General features: G+C 42.3%; 1 protein-coding gene across 1 annotated transcript in view; it reads right to left on the bottom strand.

Annotated features, from left to right (window-relative positions):
- Positions 1–21,625, bottom strand: part of ptgfrnb (prostaglandin F2 receptor inhibitor b) — a 115,161-nt gene that overhangs the window by 75,508 nt on the left and 18,028 nt on the right. The window contains exons 4-5 of the mRNA XM_084346674.1: positions 11,877–12,284; positions 4,588–5,016 (exon numbers count right to left, since the gene is read on the bottom strand). Of these exons, the coding sequence (XP_084202800.1) occupies positions 4,588–5,016; positions 11,877–12,284 (837 nt within the window). The remainder of the gene's footprint in view (positions 1–4,587; positions 5,017–11,876; positions 12,285–21,625) is intronic.

Genomic DNA, 21,625 nt, shown 5'->3' on the forward strand with positions numbered 1-21,625 from the left:
AACACCATCAGATCGACACACCCTCGCTCTGCGCCGCCGGCTTATCCGTTCATACTGGTTCGGTTAGCCAATAATGCGCCTCTGATACCACCTCCGGAGGCGCATCAGAGGCGGAGGGAAATTTCATCCCTCGCAGCATTTGAGACATTCACACAGTTTTTGTTTGTGTTTGCGTCCCAAAATGCAGTAGACTCTTAGTTTTACGTACTATTGTGGTACAAACATTTACCCGCCAGAGTGGCGGATAACCTCCGCGATTTACTCGCCAAACAGAAAATTTACCAGCCATTGGCGCTTGGCGGCTGTTAATTTCGGACCCTGGCTGTGTAACATTTATTTGCCTCTTCTCTTGGCCAGTTCACACTTGAAAAAGAGACTCTAGTCTCAATATGTGTGTGTGTGTGTGTGTGTGTGTGTGTGTGTGTGTGTCAGAGTTACAGACTTGTAAAGATCAATTTAGACCCCCCTAAAGCAGTGTTTCAAGTGGGAGCCCCCTGCCTCTCAAGGCGTCAAAATCTGCCACAAACGCCTACAACATGAGACATGTCCCCAGCTAAATGATGGAGAGTTGGTTGAAATGAAATATTGACAAATAAATGTATTTTGTCAAAATCCTTGTTACAATTTTCATTTCTAATTTCTGGCCAATTAAGACTAGTATTAGGAGGCCACAGTGCAGGGAGAGCAGCTGGCATGGAGGTGAGGACATCAGTCTTAAAGTATACATCGACGTTAAAACAGGCCAAATCGACGTTAAAACAGGCCACATTTTTTTCGCCGAACACATCATCTCACTAAAGTCTGACTGTTGTCATTTTCTGAAACTTGGCAGCCCTGATTTAACAGTATACAGTATACAGTATATATGTGTTACTTGGCCGTTTAGCACATGAGCTAACGCTAACCGTTGATGTAAATATGAGGCTGAACTAACGTTACATGTGAAGTTATCAACATTGAACACGCAGAGGAGACGGTATGAAATTGTCTCAGTTGTTAGTGGACGGTGAGCTCCTGTTCCGCCGTGAACACGCAGAGGAGATGGTATGAAATTGTCTCAGTTGTTAGTGGACGGTGAGCTCCTGTTCCGCCGTGAACACGCAGAGGAGATGGTATGAAATGGTCTGTTATTCACGGCCAGTGAGCTACGTTGATTAATTAGCATGTTGTGCTAAAGGACAGTGTCCGCAGATTCCACTGGATACGGTACAGCTACGGTACGGCTGCGTTACGGCTCCGGTACGATTGTGCTCCGTCGTCCTCGTCCGGCAACCCCCACCAGTTGCGTTTTGACTCCGCCACGGCGCAGCTCTGCCGATCAGCTGGAGAGACGAAACCGAGGAATTCCCGCGATAATTACATAATCACACACGACCGCAGTTATATGTATGTGTTATAAACACAACAACACGAAGTGTTCCCGACCGACGGATTAGAAGAAGACCTTGTATTTGTCTCTTTTTTGAGGTTTTTGTGTTTGTATCAACACGGAGTATTTTATTTTGAAAATCAACCGGATGTCTTGTGGTTGTTTCGTGTCTGACTTCCTGTCTGCTCTGTGCTAAATTCGGCTGAATTGCTGCGTTGTGTTGCGGCGTCCGCCAGAATAGAAGTCCTGCGTATCTGATCCGCAGGGCTGCGGACTGCCGGAGCTGGGACGCAGCAGACACGCAGCGCAGCGGACCTGGTGGGAGTAAACACATAGACTAGAGTGCTACGGATCAGCTCCGCCGCCGTGGCGGAGCCGTAACGCAGCCGTACCGTATCCAGTGGAATCTGCGGGTTAGATGCCCAGGAGTAACTTGCAGGCGTACGACTTACTGTGTGTTGGTATACACACAGCTAACGCTACAGCTAACTACCTGTAGCGTTAGCTGTAGCATTAGCTGCTGGCATGAGAGACCAGACCTGAGAGTACCAAAACGTTATCTGCAGTAAAGCAATCACTACTTTGTTTTGGAGCTGGAGACAGGGGTTACCCTGCTACATGTCTGCTGTGCTACTATCAGTTATATGCAGGCATGGACACAGAAATGTTTCGTCACGTTGTGTATTGCTCGTTGTTGTTGTTGTTTTTTTGTTTTTTTTTCAACTTTACTGAAGTTGCTGTATATCGCTCGTTGCCTTGGTCACGCGATGCCGTCCTCACGTCTTCCGCCCAGCAGGAAGAGGTGGGCGGCGCACGCAGTAGCTCATTAGCATTAAAGGGAAAGGCACTCAAACCGGCCGCTTAGAGCAGGGCTGTGAAACTGGTGTGTAAACAACCCTGCTGTGCTCAATCCTTCGTTTTTTTCAACCAAAGCATGTTACTAACATTCCATTTAGACACCAAGGACAACAAGCAGAAATGAGCATAATATGTCACCTTCAGCTGAGTACAGATTGGAGGTAATAGTGCACTAAATGATAATATTTTTCAATTACTACTGATAATAACAAAGCAAAGCAACAATATTTTGATCATGGGACTGCCCCTTTTCTTTTCGTTTTTTTCCGGGATGGTGGTTAGCAAGTTAGTCTGGAGCCTTGTTGTTGTCTTCAAATATTAGGCATGTTTCCAGAGACCATGCCACAGGTTTTGCTCAATCAACAACATTTGCTGGTGTGGCTGTAACTCACTGAGAAATCTGTAAGAGAAAAATGTACTGTAGATGACTCTAACTAACAGACAAATGTCCCACTGAAAAAGCTTTCTGGTTAGAACGCACATTTCTTCATGTGCCGAGACTGATTGAAACATCCTTCTTAAGTCAAATCAAAGAGAAAAAGAAAAGTGCGAGCATCACACCTTTTATCATTAAAACGAAAATAATTCTACATCTAATTGCAGAACTAATAACACCACCTTTACAAGCCAACTACATTCCCAGAGAAAATTCAACACCATGCAAAATTAAAGAACGCAGTGAGAGGGATGGAAACCGACAGACAGACAGAGACCACCCACCATGTCAGCAATTGATTGCTGTGTCAACTGTGTTTGACACCACTGCTCTTTAGAGGCAGGATCAGAGCCACACACGCACACATGCACGCACACACGCACACACACACACACAGAGGTAGCACAGTGCAGGACAGGCATGGCTAATCAATCTTCCTCGCTGCAGGAGTTGACAGGCTGACTAGAGGATTAAAGAGTTTCCCCTTGAGACTCCAGATTCATCTGTGGCACCACAGCACACTTACACATCCACAAATCATGAAATCATTCAGACAGAACATGCACATGGCCCTCTACATCTACTCTGTCCCTCGCTTTATTCACTCTCTGTGTTGGACATCTGAGCTGTCTCCAAACACACCGTCCTTGATGAATGTGGCTAAAAAATGGCTGACCACTCAGTGTAAAACAAAGCATAAAAACACAAGAACTCAATGCCTCTCCAAGACTTGTTCCCATCAATATTGACAAAGACAAATATTTTGGACAGCTCACTTCAACAGTCATAATATGAAGGATTTTTGCTTTTCTTAAGATACAGTTTTGATAAATTAAAATAACTGACAACATTAATCAGTACACAGAACACATGTCTACAGCGCTGTAATCCAATAAGACCACTTCACAGCATTATTAACTCATATGCTAATTAGCAAATGAGCACCACAGGAATCATCAGGACCCACAGTGACAAATCAACGACATCAAACGATTTGTGTTCAGCACTCTGATCAAACTGCACCTAGAGCCCACTGAAATCTGTTCAAAACATTCAAAGCTGTCACAATACACGAATATCGACTGTGGTCTGCATCAGCCATTCCTTGTTCACTCCACTAAACGAAAAGAGGATTTAGACAGCAACAGGATAACATTTAAGCAACATCATGATCAACTCAATTCCAGACAATTCAGCCTCATATCAGGATGACAAAAATTGCTGTTTCTCTGTTTGTGCCCTAAAGCAATGTGCTTTTGTGCTGCAAGTAATATTGGTGCCATGGCACACAGTGTGCTGTGACATGCAGGGCACAGGCAGACGGCCAGGGCCTGCCAGTCACTGAAGTTGTCTTTTGACACAACCATATGGAAGTCCATTCTGGGCAGCAAAATGAATGACTTCAAAAAATAAATAAATAAATAAATAAATTTTTAAAAAAAAAGAGAAAACTCATGAGTTTTTCATATATCTTACTTCGAAAGTTGGGTTGTTATAATTCATTTAAAATAAAAAAAATTAAAATTCAGGTCTGATGTGATGCTGTTGTTGGCCTATCAAATCTAGATTTGTAAAGGTCAACACATTATTGCTTTTATCCTATCGCTATACTGCCTTTGACTTTGATGATCGGAGAGTCAAAAAATGTCTTCACAATTCATATTTTTTATCTCGTAAATAAATGCTGACAGTACTTTTACAATTTTTAAGTTGAAGTTATTTATTACAAAAAATATTTAGTTAAGGAACCATCATTTAATCATTACATTCATTTATATTTGGGTTATGAATTGTTGTTTGAACAGAGGTAGCAATTTAATGTTGTTCAATAATTAACAATAATTAAATTAGCATTTAATTCTTCAAACTTACTTGGTAACTCAATTGTTAGACTGAGACTGAAACATGCTGTACTTTCACTCACTGATCTGTGACACCTTCACTGTCACTGGGCTGGACGTCTTCTCGGCCGCCATGTGCCACCTCCCTCCTCCTCCCGTACTCCTTCCTCCTTTCTCGATGAAGGCTCGGATGCGGCAGGCGTACACCCCTTCGTCCTCTCCGCTCACCCCCCTCACCCCCAGCCTGTATTCTCCAGCTCCCGTCCGCTCCAGGCTCACTTCCCCCCGCTTTCCTTGTGCTCCGCTCGAGGACGTGTTGGAGATCACCACCCCACTACGCTCCATGGTGATGATCTCGCGCCCGTCTGCCAGCCAGGTCACTTCCAGGGCGAGGGCAGGCAGGTTGTCGGCCGCAACGGAGCAGAGGAGGGTCAGCGTGTTACCGGGGGAGAGGAGCAGAGCCGCGGAAGAGGGAGAGGAGGAGGATGAAGCCTTCACGCTGAGGGACTGACCTTGAGAGGACGGGGACAGAGACAGTATCAGTCACATCATCCTAATATGTGCAAAGCCACAATAACACACAGAGCTGGTCTGTGAGTGGCTGAACATTGACTTTACAGACTCTGCATTATTGAAGATAGAAAATACAGAAAATAGAAAAATAGTCAACTTTAATTTATCAAGTGTGGGATGGATGAACATGGGTAAAGAATGCCATTTTCAAAAATGAAGATCTGTGACAGATTTTGGACTTTTATCAGACTAAGTAAACAGTTTGAGCACATCACATTGAGGAAACAATGGACTTATCTAAATGATGGATTTTAGTTTATTAACAGGCCTATGGCACAGCCACTACCTGTCTGAGGGCGCCTATGCACATGAAGACATTGTTTGCCAAGTTTTCATGTTTGGCGATGATGACGTCAAACATGAAAACTTAATTGATTTTTTATAAATATATGCTTCTTGTTAATTTGATGGCAGCAACACATTTCAAACACGTTGGGACGGGAGTGACAAAATACTTGAAAGTTGTGGAATGCTCCAAAAACACCTGTTTGGAACATTCCACAGGTGAACAGGTAATAGTGTCATGGTTGGGTATGAAAGAGGCATCCTTGAAAGGCTCAGGCCCTGTCCACGTGTGTACAGGTAGTTCTTAAAATAAAGCTTTTTCTCCGAGGTTCGTCTTTGGCAGGTAAACGGCTCTTCAGGTCACTGACACTGACCTGACCAGTGTTCACGTCTGGATGAGCAGTAACTGAGATTTTTGGAGCTGTTGTCATTGTTTGCTAACTAAGCAGCCAATGACAGACAGACAGATACAATCTGTTTACTCCTGTTTACACCGGTATGCACGTGTCCAGTGTATGTGAATGGTCATGTGGTCTGTGTTTTCAGGTGTGTTAGCATGAACAGGGGTTATTTTGGTTTTAAAACACAGTTTCAAAAATAACCGTATAAGTGTGGACTAGATCTGAGTCGTTTCCGAGCAAGGACATGGTGAGGTTCACCACTTTGTGAAGCACCTGATTGGAGAAAATGTTATTACCACATGAGCTCAGGAACAATTTGGAAAACTGTTCACTGTCAGTAAACATAGTTCAAATGATCATTGTGTTTTTATTTACTTTTTACATGGCATTCAAACTTTGTTGGCCAATCACATAATGGTACTTTATAACTGATGGGCTGCATTTTTTATGCAAACTGCATCAAATAAAGTTCAAAGAGTTCATTAAAAGAATAATATTTAAATTCTGAAAAACAGAATAATACTCAGTGCTAATGTCTACAGTCTTACTATCCATCCATGATGGAGGAAACAGGTGGAGACAATGAAAATGAAAATTCAAAAAAGCTTTCCATAGAAAAACCATTAGAGTCAACTGGACATCGTGAGAGCGAAGATGTTAAAGGCAAAGTAAAGAGTCATCTCTAAATGTCAGAGACACAGAGGAAGGCACTGATGTGTGTTTGGCTTCTCTCAGCACTGATGCTTCAGAAGACTTTTACAATCCTTTCCATTAAAAATCTTTTGTTCATCTTCAAACCAGCAGTTGGTCTCCAGTAACAACTTCGACTGCAGTATGTGGGGAAGAGTCTCTGTATGGTGTCTGGAAGAGGACAAAAGAGACAAAGCCCACTCTGTTTGACTTTTCTCATCCTCTTTACTCGAGTCAGTAAGTCAATATGAACTGACTGGGACACAATAGACGTGTGTGTGTGTGTGTGTGTGTGTGTGTGTGTGTGTGTGTGTGTGCGTGCGCATGCGTGCTGCTCAGCTCTGGTTTCATTACAAACCACTGTGTGTTTTAGCACTTAAAAGGATATGGTAACCCAGAAGGATATAAGATATGGTGACCACGGCAACTGCAGTGAACGAGTGAGAGAGAGAGAGAGAGAGAGAGAGAGAGAGAGAGAGAGAGAGAGAGAGAGAGTGTGTGAGTGCAGGGGGCCTCTCTCAGGACAGACAGACAGACAGACAGACAGTGAGGGTCACGGGCATCCTGGGACAGAGCGAGACAGAGTCTCCCAGAGGAGAGGATGCCATTCAAATAAAGACAGTCACACACCAGAGAGACAACTCTCCCACGTCCCTCCCTCGCTTTTCAGCCTTCACTTCCTTCCAATATCGCTCCAGATCCAACACAGCAGAACGGGACACTGAAACTCATCCAGTCTAGTGGCCAAGACTCAGAGAGAGATTTTAAGATGATCTATTGCTCTCTTTGGTGTAATTACTTCCAGATTCTTATTACTACAGCACTATGACTTCAGGCTTAATTACTGCAGGGATGTGCAGGGAACCCCCGGATGACAAGTTTATGTTGCACAGGATCACTTGACAGTAGCACTGCCATGTTGGTGTTGGAGACATATATTGTGCGAGCTGATGTAGTTCACTAAGCAGTTTTACACAAAACAAATGTTATTTTACTACTTAATTTTATACTTTCTGGACTTGAAAAATGATCTTTTAAAGTGACAAGCATCGTACGGCCCAATTTAAACAGGATCAAAAAATGATCCGTCTATTGCCATTAACCACCATGCATTATTTTTTTGTAATAAGGTCCGATGAGGAAACTGGATGAGGAGGGACTTCACCGCTCTATTCAGACCTGTTATGATTGTACTAGCTAGCATAGCCTCAAGCTGCTAACCTCAAGCCTGGATGAGGAGCACCTACACTCTCTTCCTCCTAACTCCACACCAACAGATCTGTTTCATTTTAAGACTCATAGTCTTCAGCCCCAACTGACACTGAGTCAAGTGACATCACTAGAGGTCACGGACCAGACTTCACACAGCTCCCTCTGGAGACACTGAAGGCTTTATGCCGTTTTTATGAAGCTGTTTTTTTATCATATAAGTGACAGAGCTGAAAGTCACAGATTCTAGCCTTGCATGAGTTGATTCGCTCTCTTGTGGTCTATAATGTACATGTCTGCCAGACAGATAATTACCTGAAGCCTGCATCCGGTCACAACTATTGTAAGATGCCAACAGCAGCAACAATGGCTTTTTAAGGCAGCCAAATGATGAAACAAAATCCAATAAAATGACTCAACTCCAGAGTGTTAAATCTCTAGAGTAAACACTGCAGCGAGCAGCTTTAATGAACTGCAAGTCCACAACTCAGCTCAACAAACAAACTCCTAAAAAGGCATGATTCTATGGTTTTGGCAGTGATGTTAAGGAAGTTAGTATGAATGACCGAGCAGAGACTGTGTAAACAGCAATAAGCTGTGACAGCTTTATTGCTATGACCCAAATATGCTAATTCACTTTCTCATAGACAATTATATTAGACCTGCCAACCTTGAAGAAATTTTATGAGTACAAACCGACCCCACCCCACCCCCCGCGCACCGTCAGCCCACCGCCAATGTGCGTTCCACTGTTGCCCACCTACCAGTGAGATACCAAGCACCATGATACATAATATACAACATACCAAACCTTTTATTGAGGCAGTCCGGTATATTGTTTTTTCCGGTTTTGTCTGTAGCAGTAATGGATTTGGTGAAACTTTGCGGTTAGCCTACTTGTAAAGGACATCAACATAGTGCATGTTGGTTTTTATTTACTATGTATTATTTTAGATATTTTATTTTGACACTTCCTGTTAAACGGATGTATTTTATTTTGAAAGGGTTTGGTAAACGGAAAAGAAGCGAATGGACGGTAAATTGATTGAGGAAGGTAAACAAGCGTCACATGGATATAAGGAAATTCAAGGATAAAGGAAAATGACTACGGTGTTGAACTAAACTACAAGAGTGATTTATTAGCCTGGCTGAAAGTGTCAAGTAAAGGTTTATGGTACATTTATATTTGTGTTGAAATTAAAGTTCGTTTAATGCAAAGTAAAGCTAAATGCCACAGGCTAATTATAGATGTATGGACTAATGGCTTTTTATTTGTTTTTATTTTAGCTCTTACGTTGTTGTTGGTCATAAAGAATTGCTTCCAGGAATAAAATACTTAGGACCACCACCAGTAACAGCTTCACTTATTTTAACTGGCGCTACACTACTATTTGCAACACACACACAGTAACTTTGACGAGTGGTTAACAACACCGTCGGGTAAACTCAACGTCTTAATTTTACCTTTTCAATGCTGTTTGCATTGGCTGAGATCTATAGGGATGCAGGCGATTAGCAGTGACATCAAGCGGGCGAAGAGGGATCGGTTATCCGGCCACCCTGGCTTGCTTGAGGCACTGAATTGAATTGAACGTGCGCAGCATTTGGTTAGGAGGGGCAGGTGGGCGAGGGTGTTAAAATGTAGCGCTCTGATTGGCCAAAAGCTTTTCACTCCACTTACACGCAGATTGTTGTGGCTCAGCGGCAGAATTAACTTCATAGATTCAACTTGCATAGAAACTGTAAACCGGCGAACTGCGTGATGCAACAAAATGCGTACGTGGAGAGCAGCAATTCGTACAAGCGTAGTTAAGGGTCAAAATGCGTGCCGAGTACGAAAAATGCGTACATGTTGGCAGGTCTGTTATATAAAAAGATCGATACCACCTTTATAATGCTTGGAGAATCCACCATCCAGGAAATGAAAAAATAACCAGTTTTTACTTAAATCATATTTGCATCAGGTTATCTGACATTTTGTTACACCACTGCTGCTAGAATTTAGCCTTGGTCCGCTCTAATAAAGTTCATTGACAGGCTGATCGTAACATTTCAAACTTGACTGTACAGAACATGAACAACAGGCGCACAGTTCAACATACAGTAGCAGAGACGTGTATGTGCTCAAAACAAGGAAGGTTTCCACCACTGTAAAGCAAGCCTGGCCTCCCACTGGGCCTAAGCATCAGTGATTTTTTTTGTATATAGCCTATTTTTATCAAATATAATGTTTGGAAAGCTCATGAGCAACATCTGTTGGTTAAAACATGAACTCGATCTAGGAAAACAGCAGGTCTGAGATCAATGTTCTTTACAGTCATGACATTCAACACTTGATGCTTCCAACTGTCACAAGCTAACTATAGCTTGCTAGCAGACTTAGCTTAATGGACAAACAGTCAGTAAGACAAATAACTACTTCCTTTGTGACATTTAGCAATAATGTAATTTAGGGAAAGCTAAAAGCCATATAACATTAGGCAGCCTTTGTCAGACGACCAACCACTGGAGGTGATTGGTGATGAGGAAGACACACTGCTCATGTCTACGTTAGCCCAGCCTCCTGTTAACGCTGCACTGAGTTCCAAGAGATGGGGATAATGCTGGCCATCCTGCATTTGAATTCAGTTCAGGTCTAGGCTACTTTATGCAAATCGGGGGACCCCAAAGCGACTCACCACTTCTGGAACGACCTGTGAACTTAAATACTGTTTTCAATTTAAAAACAAAGAATGATTCAGGAACTGTGTGGCTCACCTAAAACTTTTTCTGAAACACATTTCGGTTAACTTTTTCATTTATTTAAGAGGACATTCCAGACAAGCTGCCACGTTGATCCAGTTTAAAATACGGGAGCAGAGAGCCTTACCCTGTTTTACACAGTTCTAGGAGCGTGTTGGTTATCTCAAGCAGTGGTAAACATCGAGTCAGGTGAGTTGCACTGGACCCCACTGAACCCAAATGGATGGTTGAAAAGAGACTGGATAGCTGGGAGTTGATAGCAGTTCCTAAGCAAGGTTTGGGCTTGGATGGCTGGCTATGAAGCTATACCGGGTCCTTCTGTTAAAACATGTCAAACTTTTCATACATTTCACAGGCTGGGAATTTTGTGAACTGACCAATCACATCCTGGATTGGGCGGGATATTGAAAAAAGGTTGACGTTTCAATAGTTTACTGTAGTATGTCAAAGTTAGTACTAAGCCCATTGTGAATAGTGGTAGTGGCGGGGGGCACAAGGGCTGTCGCGGTGAAGAAATTTCCCATGCAGTGATTAAAAGGGTCAATAACACAGTACGCAGTATTACGGCCACTTCATAATTTTTTTTTGTTTAGAAAACAAGGCTTCTTTGTCAAGGGTACAGCAGGAAAATGTTTCATCTCATTGCCTGCTTGTCCCCTGCACTCTCTCTCCTTCTGCCTCCTGGGTCTGCCAGCAAGCCATGGGATGCTAACGCCACAGCTATAATGCATTGTGATAATTACATAATAATATGACTTTCTACAAAGACAGTGCTGGTGTTTCCAGCTGCGAGTACCAGAGCAAGTGAGGTGCAGGCTATGTGACTTTCTCCTATGTGGCATTATAATCCAGGGCAAAGTTCCAATCCGATCCTGGGACTATTGTGCTGTTGATTCTGTGAATTGAGGGATATTTAGTAGCAGAGAGCAAATCCTCCTGCATTTAAGCACTTCTGCTTTGTCGAATCTCTTTAGCCTCGCCACTTTCGGATGCAGATTTTGTATATTTCCTTTACTAAGTTAGCCGGCTCTCTGTTCATTTAGTTGAAAGCATAAATGTTCCCAAACCGGCAAACACTACATTAGGTTTTGCGACCAGAGCAGCTGCCAACAGTTATTGCGACAGTCCTAGTGGCCATCAGGCCTGACAACTTTTATCATAGAAACCCTGAACAAAAATAAGTTGACTACATGCTAATGGCTCTGAAGACTGTAGTCAGGCACAGCAGAGTGTTGACCTAAATGCTAACGTTTACATGCTAAGGTGCTCATGATGGCTGTGTTACCATGCTGGTGTTCAACAGGTATAATATTTGTCATGTTCACCATCTTAGTTAAGCATGTTAACATGCTATCAGATGTCGTTAGTTTTGGAGGCATTTGGTCATAAACCAAAATATTGGACTTATTCACACTTTGACCTGATGATGTCACTCGTTGAAAAAGCTGTCTGGACTCTTTGCTTTCCCTTACCTGTAGGAGTAACAGCAACAGTTCCCATCTCTCTTGTGCTTTCCACAATCTTTATCCATTTCCCTCCATTTTCATGCGTCCATTCCGTTCCGTTGCATTCATAAATCCCTTCATCTGATGATGTCACTCTGGAAATCACCAATTCAAACACTCCATTCTTCCCGGGAACCAAACGGATGCCTCCGTCAGCATAGCGCCGGGCAAACTTCGACCCTGCAACCACATCTCCCTGAGGGCCAAATGTCAAAATGTCCTCTGTTGTTCCTCCCTTCTTCAACGACCAGGTGACGGACAGGTAGGTGGGATGGGTGAGTTCCCGGGTGACGTTGCAGGACAGCGTGAAGTCACTTCCTTCTGGAATGATGGGGGGTGGGGTCTGGGGGGAGACCTTGAGGGTGTTGGGGATGACTGACAAGAAAACAGACAAAAAAAAGCATTTTAAAAGTACATTCATAACACTGAAACCCTGAAGCTGAATATCACTGTATACAAATGTGAAAGACAATATCGTGCGTCGATACTCCGCCTCACTGTCTGTGTGAAAGTTACAGATGCGGATAGGGGGGACAATTTCGCTGCGGCTCTGATCCGCCTCCAGAGGCATCCATATGATTATAAACAGCCAGCAGATACATGTTTAGATTAACAGGGGAAACATTAAAAAAAAACAAAAAAAAAAACATTTGGATGTCCACTTCATGAGGAGTCCAACATTTTGTTCCCCACAAAGCTATTGGATCCCATACTATGAGGGGGCTCTTGGATTTTGGACCCGTCAAATACAGAAAAAAAGACCAAAACCAGTATAGACTGTATATGGAGACACAATCAAGCAGAATGGAGGTTTTGTTTCGTATTTCTTCCTTTACTGTGTGTTCTTCTATCTTTCATTGCATTTGGATATCTTTGCTTTTTAAAGTAAATATTTAGCAGAAAGAAGTCAGTGTCACAGTATGAATTACTGCCCGTATTTCTGTTGGCTTGGCATGTCTGTGTACTTTGCTAGTATTCTGTATTCCTGCAGCTGCCTCACAGTAAAACCCTTCTACTGATAACAAGTTATGGCTGTTATGAAGGCTGCTGCTGAGTGACAGCGCAGCACAGGTTGGTCCAATTTTCAATGGAGCTTACAAGTCAATTAAATGTACAGTGAGACATCAAGCACTGAGGCACCCTTTGGAGTTTAGAGTACACAAAACCTCTTGCTCATTAAAAAAACCCAACACAAAATACATTTATAGAGCTGTTTATTTAGGTTTTTGGTTCTTTATTACTTTTGCATTCTTCTTTGTTGTTCGTCGTTCAGAGTTTGGTGGATAGTCAGCGACATATTTCCATTTTCTCCTCATTCTTCTATTACTGGAGGCTTTTTCTGAAGAACTTGTTTACCGCGATGATCTGTTTAAATAAAAAACTGCATAGCTTTTGGGTGAAGAAACTAAAGTAATGACATAACGACACCAGCAAGGTAGGCAATGCCTTCTCCTGAGTTATTTTGCCTTCTCCATCCTTTAGTACTTTGATGTTGGAAAAAGGAAAACTTGGTACAGATATAGAAACAGGATGAGCCAGAGAAGGAGGTCTGATTAAAAGCAGACATGTTCAAATGGAAATGCATACATGTGAATAGAAAAATAACATTGAAGGGAGTTCAAATGTTACAGAAAAATACTAAATGTTTCAAAATAAAAGGGCTTAAGATTAAACTCCAGCTGTTCACTGCAGGCACTTATGAGGGGGAAGGACACAATCATAAGGATTAGGGTTAGGGTTACCCTAACTAGAATGGCACTCAGTGGCGTGCATACCTCCACCAAGGCCCAACAGCCACCCTATCTCGCAGTGATAAAAAGGTTTTGTGTAATCCTGCTAACATAAACCAACCAACAAACAGACACAGGTGAAAACATAAGCATAATTATAATGACTTCCTACATTTACACATCAGTAGAAGTATGATAAAGGACAAGTTCACCCAAAACTGAAAAATCATTCATTATCCCCTCCCCCCATGCTGATGGAAAGTCAGGTGAAGTTTAGTAGTCCACAAAACATTTCTGAAGCTTTTTATAACATTGTAAACAACCAAAAAAATATAAAAAGGCTCCATACAGCTCGTCCGGTGTAATCCAAGTCTCCAGAAGCCCCGAGAGCCCAAACTGATTTGAACAGACATTATTTACACCCTTAACATGTGGTCGAGCTCGTGCACCCACAGCAGACAGGGTGTACGCTAACACTTTTATCTCAGCAGCTACAGTGAAGATTTCAGCTTATAAAAGGGTGTAAATATCATCTTTTCAAATCAGTTTGTGATCTTGGGGCTTCTGCAGACTGTGGTTACAGCAGAAAAGCTGTATGGAGACATTTGATGTTTCTTTGGTTGTTTTTCTGTTTTAAATCAAGTCTCCAGCTACTTCAGTTGTTTAGGAGAATGCTGCAACTCTGTTTTACTGTGAAGCTCCAGAAATGTCTACAAAATGTCTACTATGAAACTTAATGGAGGGAGAGATGATGACTGGATTTTACTGTTTGGGTGAACTGTTCCTTTAGTTGGGGTATGGTTAAGATTATGGTAACCTTGCAGGGATTCATGTCAGTCAGCACAATTTCAAAGTCAAATTCTTGTCAAGGTTACTGGCTGAAGGAGAGTGAGCAAACACGCAGCTCCAGATAAAGAAGCTCTCTCTCTCTCTGTGTGTCTGTGTGTGTGTATAAAACACACCCAGGAGAGTGTTCATAAAGGCTAATGACTTGCCTGCTCAGGTAACACTGTAAAGTGTCTTCCACTCATTCACTTTGTTCTAATAATGAAAATTTTCCCATTTCAAATCAGCTCTCAGCTTCCTGAAATATGAGCAGGTCTTACCACAGCAGCTTTCGCCACTGCTTTGGTTTGTTTTTTTAAACTAAGTCTGATGCATAAAGAAGGTTTATGAGTCACCCTGTGAGGGGAAATTAAAAAAAAGTGACACTTCTGACTGCTGGTTCTCCTGTTGGGGAACAACTTTGCTTTCAAATGCCTCCACAACAATAACAATACAATTAAGGTTAAAGTACCTCTGCTTCTCACCACATGTGAGAAAAGATGCTTTGATGAATGACATGTCTGCAGTGAGGATGCGGTGGGTTGAGTGGCAGGCTCAGCTGACTGCTAAACACAAATTACAGGCTGTGTTTTATTATCCCCAACTTATTTTCATCCTTCACATATGAAAAGACAAAAAAAAGAAATTATGAGTGAGAGCTGGGGTGTGTCTTTTTCCACGTATGCTACACTGACATCAGTTATGATATTTAATTAACAATCTACTTACAAACACATTAATACAGATATCAACGCTCTAAACTCTTTCAGATCTCAAGTTTCAGCCCCAAATATTTGACATCAATAGTGAACAATGATCTCTTTTAGAAGCTAATCATGAAATGAATCCAAGAAAGTGGCAGATGGCTGGGAATATGTAGCACGAAGCTGTGCATTGTGGTACCTACATTCATGGCACATTCGTGACTTGTGGGAAATTCAGATTTTTAAGTGTCTCAGCTTAAGATGGTAAATAAAAGTTAAATACTGGATAACAGTAGGGCTGGTCAGTATATCAATATTATATCATTATCCTGATATGAATGGTATCAGTCTTGCATTTCTATAGCGCTTTTCCAGTGTACTGACAGCTCAAAGCACTGTACAATACTTGCCAAATTCACCCATTCACACAGACATTCATACACTGATGGCGGAGGCTGCCATGCAAGGCGCCAACTGCTCATCAGGAGCAATTTGGGGTTCAGTAACTTGCTCAAGGACACTCGACATATAGCTGAGAGGAGCCGGGATTCGAACCAGTGACCTTCCAATTACTAGACGACCCGCTCTACCTCCTGAGCTACAGCCTCCCCAATGATATGAGACCATATTGTATATGGTGTCGACGTTGGATATCATTATATGGTGATATGTCATAAGTGTTGTCTTTTCCTGATTCTAAAGGCTCATTACAGTAAGATGATGTAAGTTTCTGAACTCACTAGACTGTTATTCTTGTTCCAATACTTGTCTTTACCCACTTAGTCATTATATCCACATTACTGAGGATAATTGATCAGAAATATCATTGTGTTTGATTTATTTGACATATTTTGTCAAAGTTCCAACAGTCAAAATATCAATGTCGAGGTATTTTGTAAAAAATATTGTGATTTTTGATTTTGTTGTCCAGTCTGAGCACTTATTAAGAGCTTCTGAAGACATTTCAAAATACCCAGATATATATCATGCATCGCAATACAGCCTAAATATATTGCAATACTATTTTGAGGCCATGTCGCCCAGCCCTAGCACTGCATCATCGATGGCTAAATTCATGATGTTCATGATGAAAACATCCTGTTGTTAAGTGGTCATCTTAAGTGTGAATCTTTATTCATATAGATTCAATTACCCTATAAAATTTTTTTTAAAATATCAAACATAACATTATAAATCTCCGTCTGTCTGTGGTTTGCATATCTCGAAAACCGTTCACTTGGCAGATAACACTTAGAAGGTTTGTTGCTGAGGACCCAAAGAAATGCAGTGTTGAATTTGGTGCAATTTGGAAAGACCAGTTCAATGTTAATATATTTTGAATAAACAGCCAACTCCAGGGGTCAGGGGTTGGGCTTCAGCAATCTGGCTTCATGGCTCTGCAGACTGAAGCTGGGCTCAAATTTGAACCCTCTCACGTGATCTCATGGGGAAGCAGATGTAAACAAAATAGAGATTAGCGTGGTGCAACAACTTGCTGTAGTAACGAGTTGCAGTGAGAAAAAAACCAAAGCAGAAGGTTAAACGAGTCTGGATGAGTGGTGAGACGCAGTCAACAAGTGCCTCATTGCTAGTAATCATCCAGATTTTAAATCATAAATATCAAACGTGTTTGATATTATTGAAGCGGCTCGATGAGCCGATGAGCAGTTCAGACTGGATCTGTTAAGCCCTCGCATTACCAGATCATCTCGGCTGGACAACGGTTCCGGTATTACAACTTTCCATGTGAACACCATCTATAACCACTTTTATTTGATCATCCTTTTCTTGATTCCAATTCAAGGATCATTTATTTTGATCAAACCACCTCTTAAGTTGGTGGCCTATTGTCAAGCTGATATTGTGTAGTCTGAACCCAGTATAAATTGTGTAGAGAGTTGGATTAAAACAAATTAACACAACATACAAGATCAATAAAATCCCCAAATGTCTGTCCAGCTCCAGTAGCTCAGACTCCAGGGATATGTCTATGAGTGTGCCACGACTCTGAGAAGAAGGTGTGGGTTTGGTTCAACAGGGTTAAAGTACTTTTATTGGGTCTTTAAGGTAACTCTGACATGTGGATGTAACAGGGCAGTAATGGAAACCAATAAGACTTGTAGTGGAAGTGAGAGAATAGAGCAGTGCTGCTGTGCTGCAGTGATGTGAGTGTCTCTGGCAGATAACGAAGGCAGGACGAATAATCTGCGATTTGCTCTATCAATTAAAATTAGCCTGAAAGGAGTTTTCAAACCCTCAGCGAACTGTACTTCACTTGCTTCTTACATAACCAAACAGCCTCAGTGGGCCGATGGAAGGAATGTGTGTGTGTGTGTGTGTGTGTGTGTGCTGATGAGCGTGGTGCACAAGTCTCGACTGGTATAAACCCTACAGCAGCAAATCTAACTCATCATCTCGGTTAACGACTGACAGTCTCGTTCACACACACAAACATTCTTCCCTCCGTGCACTACAAAACACACCGCTCACTAATACATACGCCCTGCACATACACGACACCATCTCTCTGGCACATAAACAGCGCTGCCTAGTTAATTCAGGTCTAAATTTAACAAGGTGTCTGGGGAGCCGTGCTGGGAAGCAGAGAGCAGCTGAACATGATGGTGCATTATGGAGCTAACTAACCTGCTGTCAGACAATCCCGCTTTGTGACTTCACCTCTCAAACTTGACAGTTCACAGGAGGAAATGTTCCTGAAGCACTCAAATGTATAGTTTCTAAATAAGGAAGAGCCATCTTTAAACAGCCTGCGTGTTTGGGCTCAGGTTAAGGGGGATGTAAACTCAATGTCACCAAAATATGTGTGTAATTACTGCGAGCGAAAAACCCAATTAAATTCAAAGGAAAGTGCTGAGCATGGGTTTCTCCTTTTCCTTCTGCTTCTGCATTAGAAAACAGTCCAAATTGAAAATGTGCACATTGAGGGCTGGAGACGATCCTCAGGAACCATGAGATTGTTTCTGGACACACATCCACTGTGTGTCTAAGAATCTCTACAAGAGCGAAACTTGCAGCACTAGCCAGATACAAATACAAATAAACGAACAAATAAATACATTCATTAATACAAATACCCCAAGCTGTTATGGAGCTCTTCTTCATAAAGACAAATGTCAACAAGAGTATTCTACCTAAGTGACTTAGGGCTGGGTGATATGGACCAAAAGTATGTTTTAGAGCTTCAGTGATTGAAAATTTTGCAGCACAGGCCACAAAGCTGTAGTATAATAGTATACTTTAGTACAGTACTACCTTTACTTAGTTATCAAGATTATTTATGCATATACCATGGACAGAGAGAAAGAGAGACTTTGTCCATGTTATACATGTCTCGTGTATGAAATGTCACTGCATCGTCTGCATCATACAGTGACTGTATCGTCACTGCACTGTATTTTATCAACACCTCTGTTGCCACATTCAGACAGTCACTTTCACACAACAGACTACGACCATGAAGTAGAAAAGCGATGCATTATGATACCTCACACACAAACAAGCATACAAACCCTCACCTGACGAAAACAAGTGGCTCTGTCTCACACACACACACACTACAACACTGCATTGCACAGGTGCTACTGTGGTACAGTAATTCCATTCATCTTGCTGACAGATTTCTGTGTAGCATGTGCAAAATACAGGCCTTTATCACACTGTTGATGAGACGCAAACTGGCATGGCTTTCAAGAAGAAATATGATGTGTAGGCCAACATAACCCCAATATCAAAATAAACAATATTTTCTAAAACTATATCTCATTTGAAAATACATAGATGTATCTTAAAAAGTTGAGATATTGGCCAGCCCTACTGCAGGTGTTGTTAAAGTAAGAGCGTTGGAGATTCTAAATGTTATCGTGCTGAATCATTCCATAGTGATAAGTTCTTACAGAGGCTTCTTTCACAATGTAGGACAAGTCTTTTTGAGGCACCTGCGCATCACGTAACCATGTAATTAAATAGTTTGGTCAAAGCCTGGCGCTCGACCTGGGGGCTTGATAAGGATGCATCCCTAGCTTTCTATCTGACGTTATTTTGACAATCAATTCAGTGTTTCCCACACATTAATTTATTTGTGGCGGTCTGCCACAACATCAACATTGGCCACCACATTGATTTTCTATTTTTGAAGCTGCGCGTCACATTCTCACTCACTCAGGACAGGCACCCGTCAGTGAATAGCATGATGACATTCCGATACAGTGGATGGCGTTGTGGTTTTTAGTCTGCCGGTAAAACCAACGAAGAAGAGCAGGAGGACTATTTAACGCAGTTGGCTTGACCGTAACTTCCCCAGCAAAGAAGCCGGCTTACCTCATCGTCAAAATCAAGCCCCCACAAAAGAGCCCCAGGCCTTGAAGCCAGTTTTTGTCGTGGCCAAGCCGTGTAATTACATAGTCATGTGATGCATTGGGGACTTTTCCCAACATTGTGAAAGACGCGTCTGTAAGACTGTAATAAAAGCCTCGCAACCCCCGCGAAATGTCTCGTTTTATTGTCAGAATTTGAGCAATTTGGTCCAATAAAATTTGGAAAGTCTAAAAATTTGTTTATCTCCATTCAAGTTAGCTCGGCGCTAAACCGGAAGTTAGCCGACTCGGTCGGCAGAAGTCTCGAGTGTGCATGCTCCATGGCACCCCAGCTGGACAGCCACTGCCACAATTAAAGTCTGATTCTGTGGGAAACACTGCAATTAATAATTTTCTCCAAAAATACTGGACTGTTGCTGTCCAAAACAGACATTTGAAGATGACATCTCGGGCGCTGACTAGTAGTGATGTGTATTTTTTTTTTTTTTTTTTTTACAATTTCTTATATTTTAAAGACTAAGCAACAAAATGTCTCCACTCATTATAGACAGCTTAATACTAGAAACGCTATCATTAGTCCTTGTGGAGTTCTTTCATTATATGTCATATGATGGTATTTATATTCTCAGCCTTTGTGTTTCATTCCCCAAATCTCTCTCTCCCTGGACCTCATTTGACACAAGCCAAGTTCTCCCACCTGACATCTGCTCCCCACCACGAGCGTGACTGTATGAGTGTGTTGGTGTGTTGGTGTGTTGTGTGTCTTGTAAAAGCCAAATTACAAGCCAGTAATTGTCTAAAACCAGCAGGAGTGTGTGTGTGTGTGTGTGTGTGTGTAAGGGAGGATCAGCAGAGCATCACTAAGTCATGGGGATAGCTGTTAAATGAACCAATACAGCAAGTTAGCTTCATACACAACCAAATACACTGTAAAACACAATCAGGACAGCTAGCCCTGGTCGGAGGATTACATGCTATTATGAATTATTACATTTAATTAAATTAAACACACACACACACTTGTACTTCTACACTACTAATTCTAACCTTACCCTTAAAACCAATATGTAGGCTCAAAATGTCCTCACTTTTCATAAATGTCCTCACTTCGCAGGTTAAAAAACTACCTCTGGTCCTCACTATGTGGCAAGTACACACACACACACACACACACACACACACACACACTATGAAGGTATATCGATGTCAAAACAACCAGAGAGATGCGCAGCAACGTGTGTGTGCATACATGATAACTTTGTTATGCGTGCATGCGTGTGTGCGTTGTTACGTGCAGATTGTATTTCACGCGTAACAAGAAGCTGCGTACGTATGAAGCAGCGTGCGCACGTCTGTCTGTCACTGTTTGACAAATTATGTTACGCGTTCACACATACGTGCGGTCGCAGATTCTGATGTGCGACCGGAAGTTGATCTGCACCGTGCGCACCACTCCGCGTACTTTGACGCCTCGCGTAGTTGGCCTTTTCATTTTATTGAAGTGTAGTCAACCAGGGGAGGCAGCAGTGAGCCATACACTGCTGCCAAAAGAAGAATGAGAAGGAGGAGAAGAAGATCGAAGAAGCAGAGTTTATATATATATATATTTTTATATATAAAACGCTGCTGCTCGAGTCCTCAGTGGGACCAGGAGGGTGGATCGTGTCACTCCAGTCATCAGACTGGGTGGACCGTCTCCGTGTCTGTCGGCCGCATCCGCCCCCCCCGCACCCCATCAGCCTCCCTACCCACTGCATTACGCTTTAAAAACAATAAAGACTCTGACTTACATTTATCTCTTTCATATAATTAATACATAGATCTATGCTTTTGATGATCAGGCTGCATCTGGACCTGGTGCGCTCCGAGGTGGAGCGGCGTTTTGATCAGGAAGGACTCCGCATAGCTGCAGGGCGAGAGCAGGCAGTTCTTGAGGCGGCTCAGGGGAAACGAGTGGATGTGGGTTCCCCGGAACTGACCCCCTTTCCACGACAGCGGCTGAGCCGTTGTGTCCATCCTGCATACCTTGCAGCCCCAAACCCGCTCCATGCTGTCGGAGGTGGAGAAGCTCATTAAGCTGTCTGGCCCTGCCAATATCTGTCGCGGCATCCAAGCGCTCTTTC

Source organism: Pagrus pagrus (genome assembly GCF_965226575.1).
Source record: "Pagrus pagrus genome assembly, chromosome: 24".
NCBI lineage: Eukaryota > Metazoa > Chordata > Actinopteri > Spariformes > Sparidae > Pagrus > Pagrus pagrus.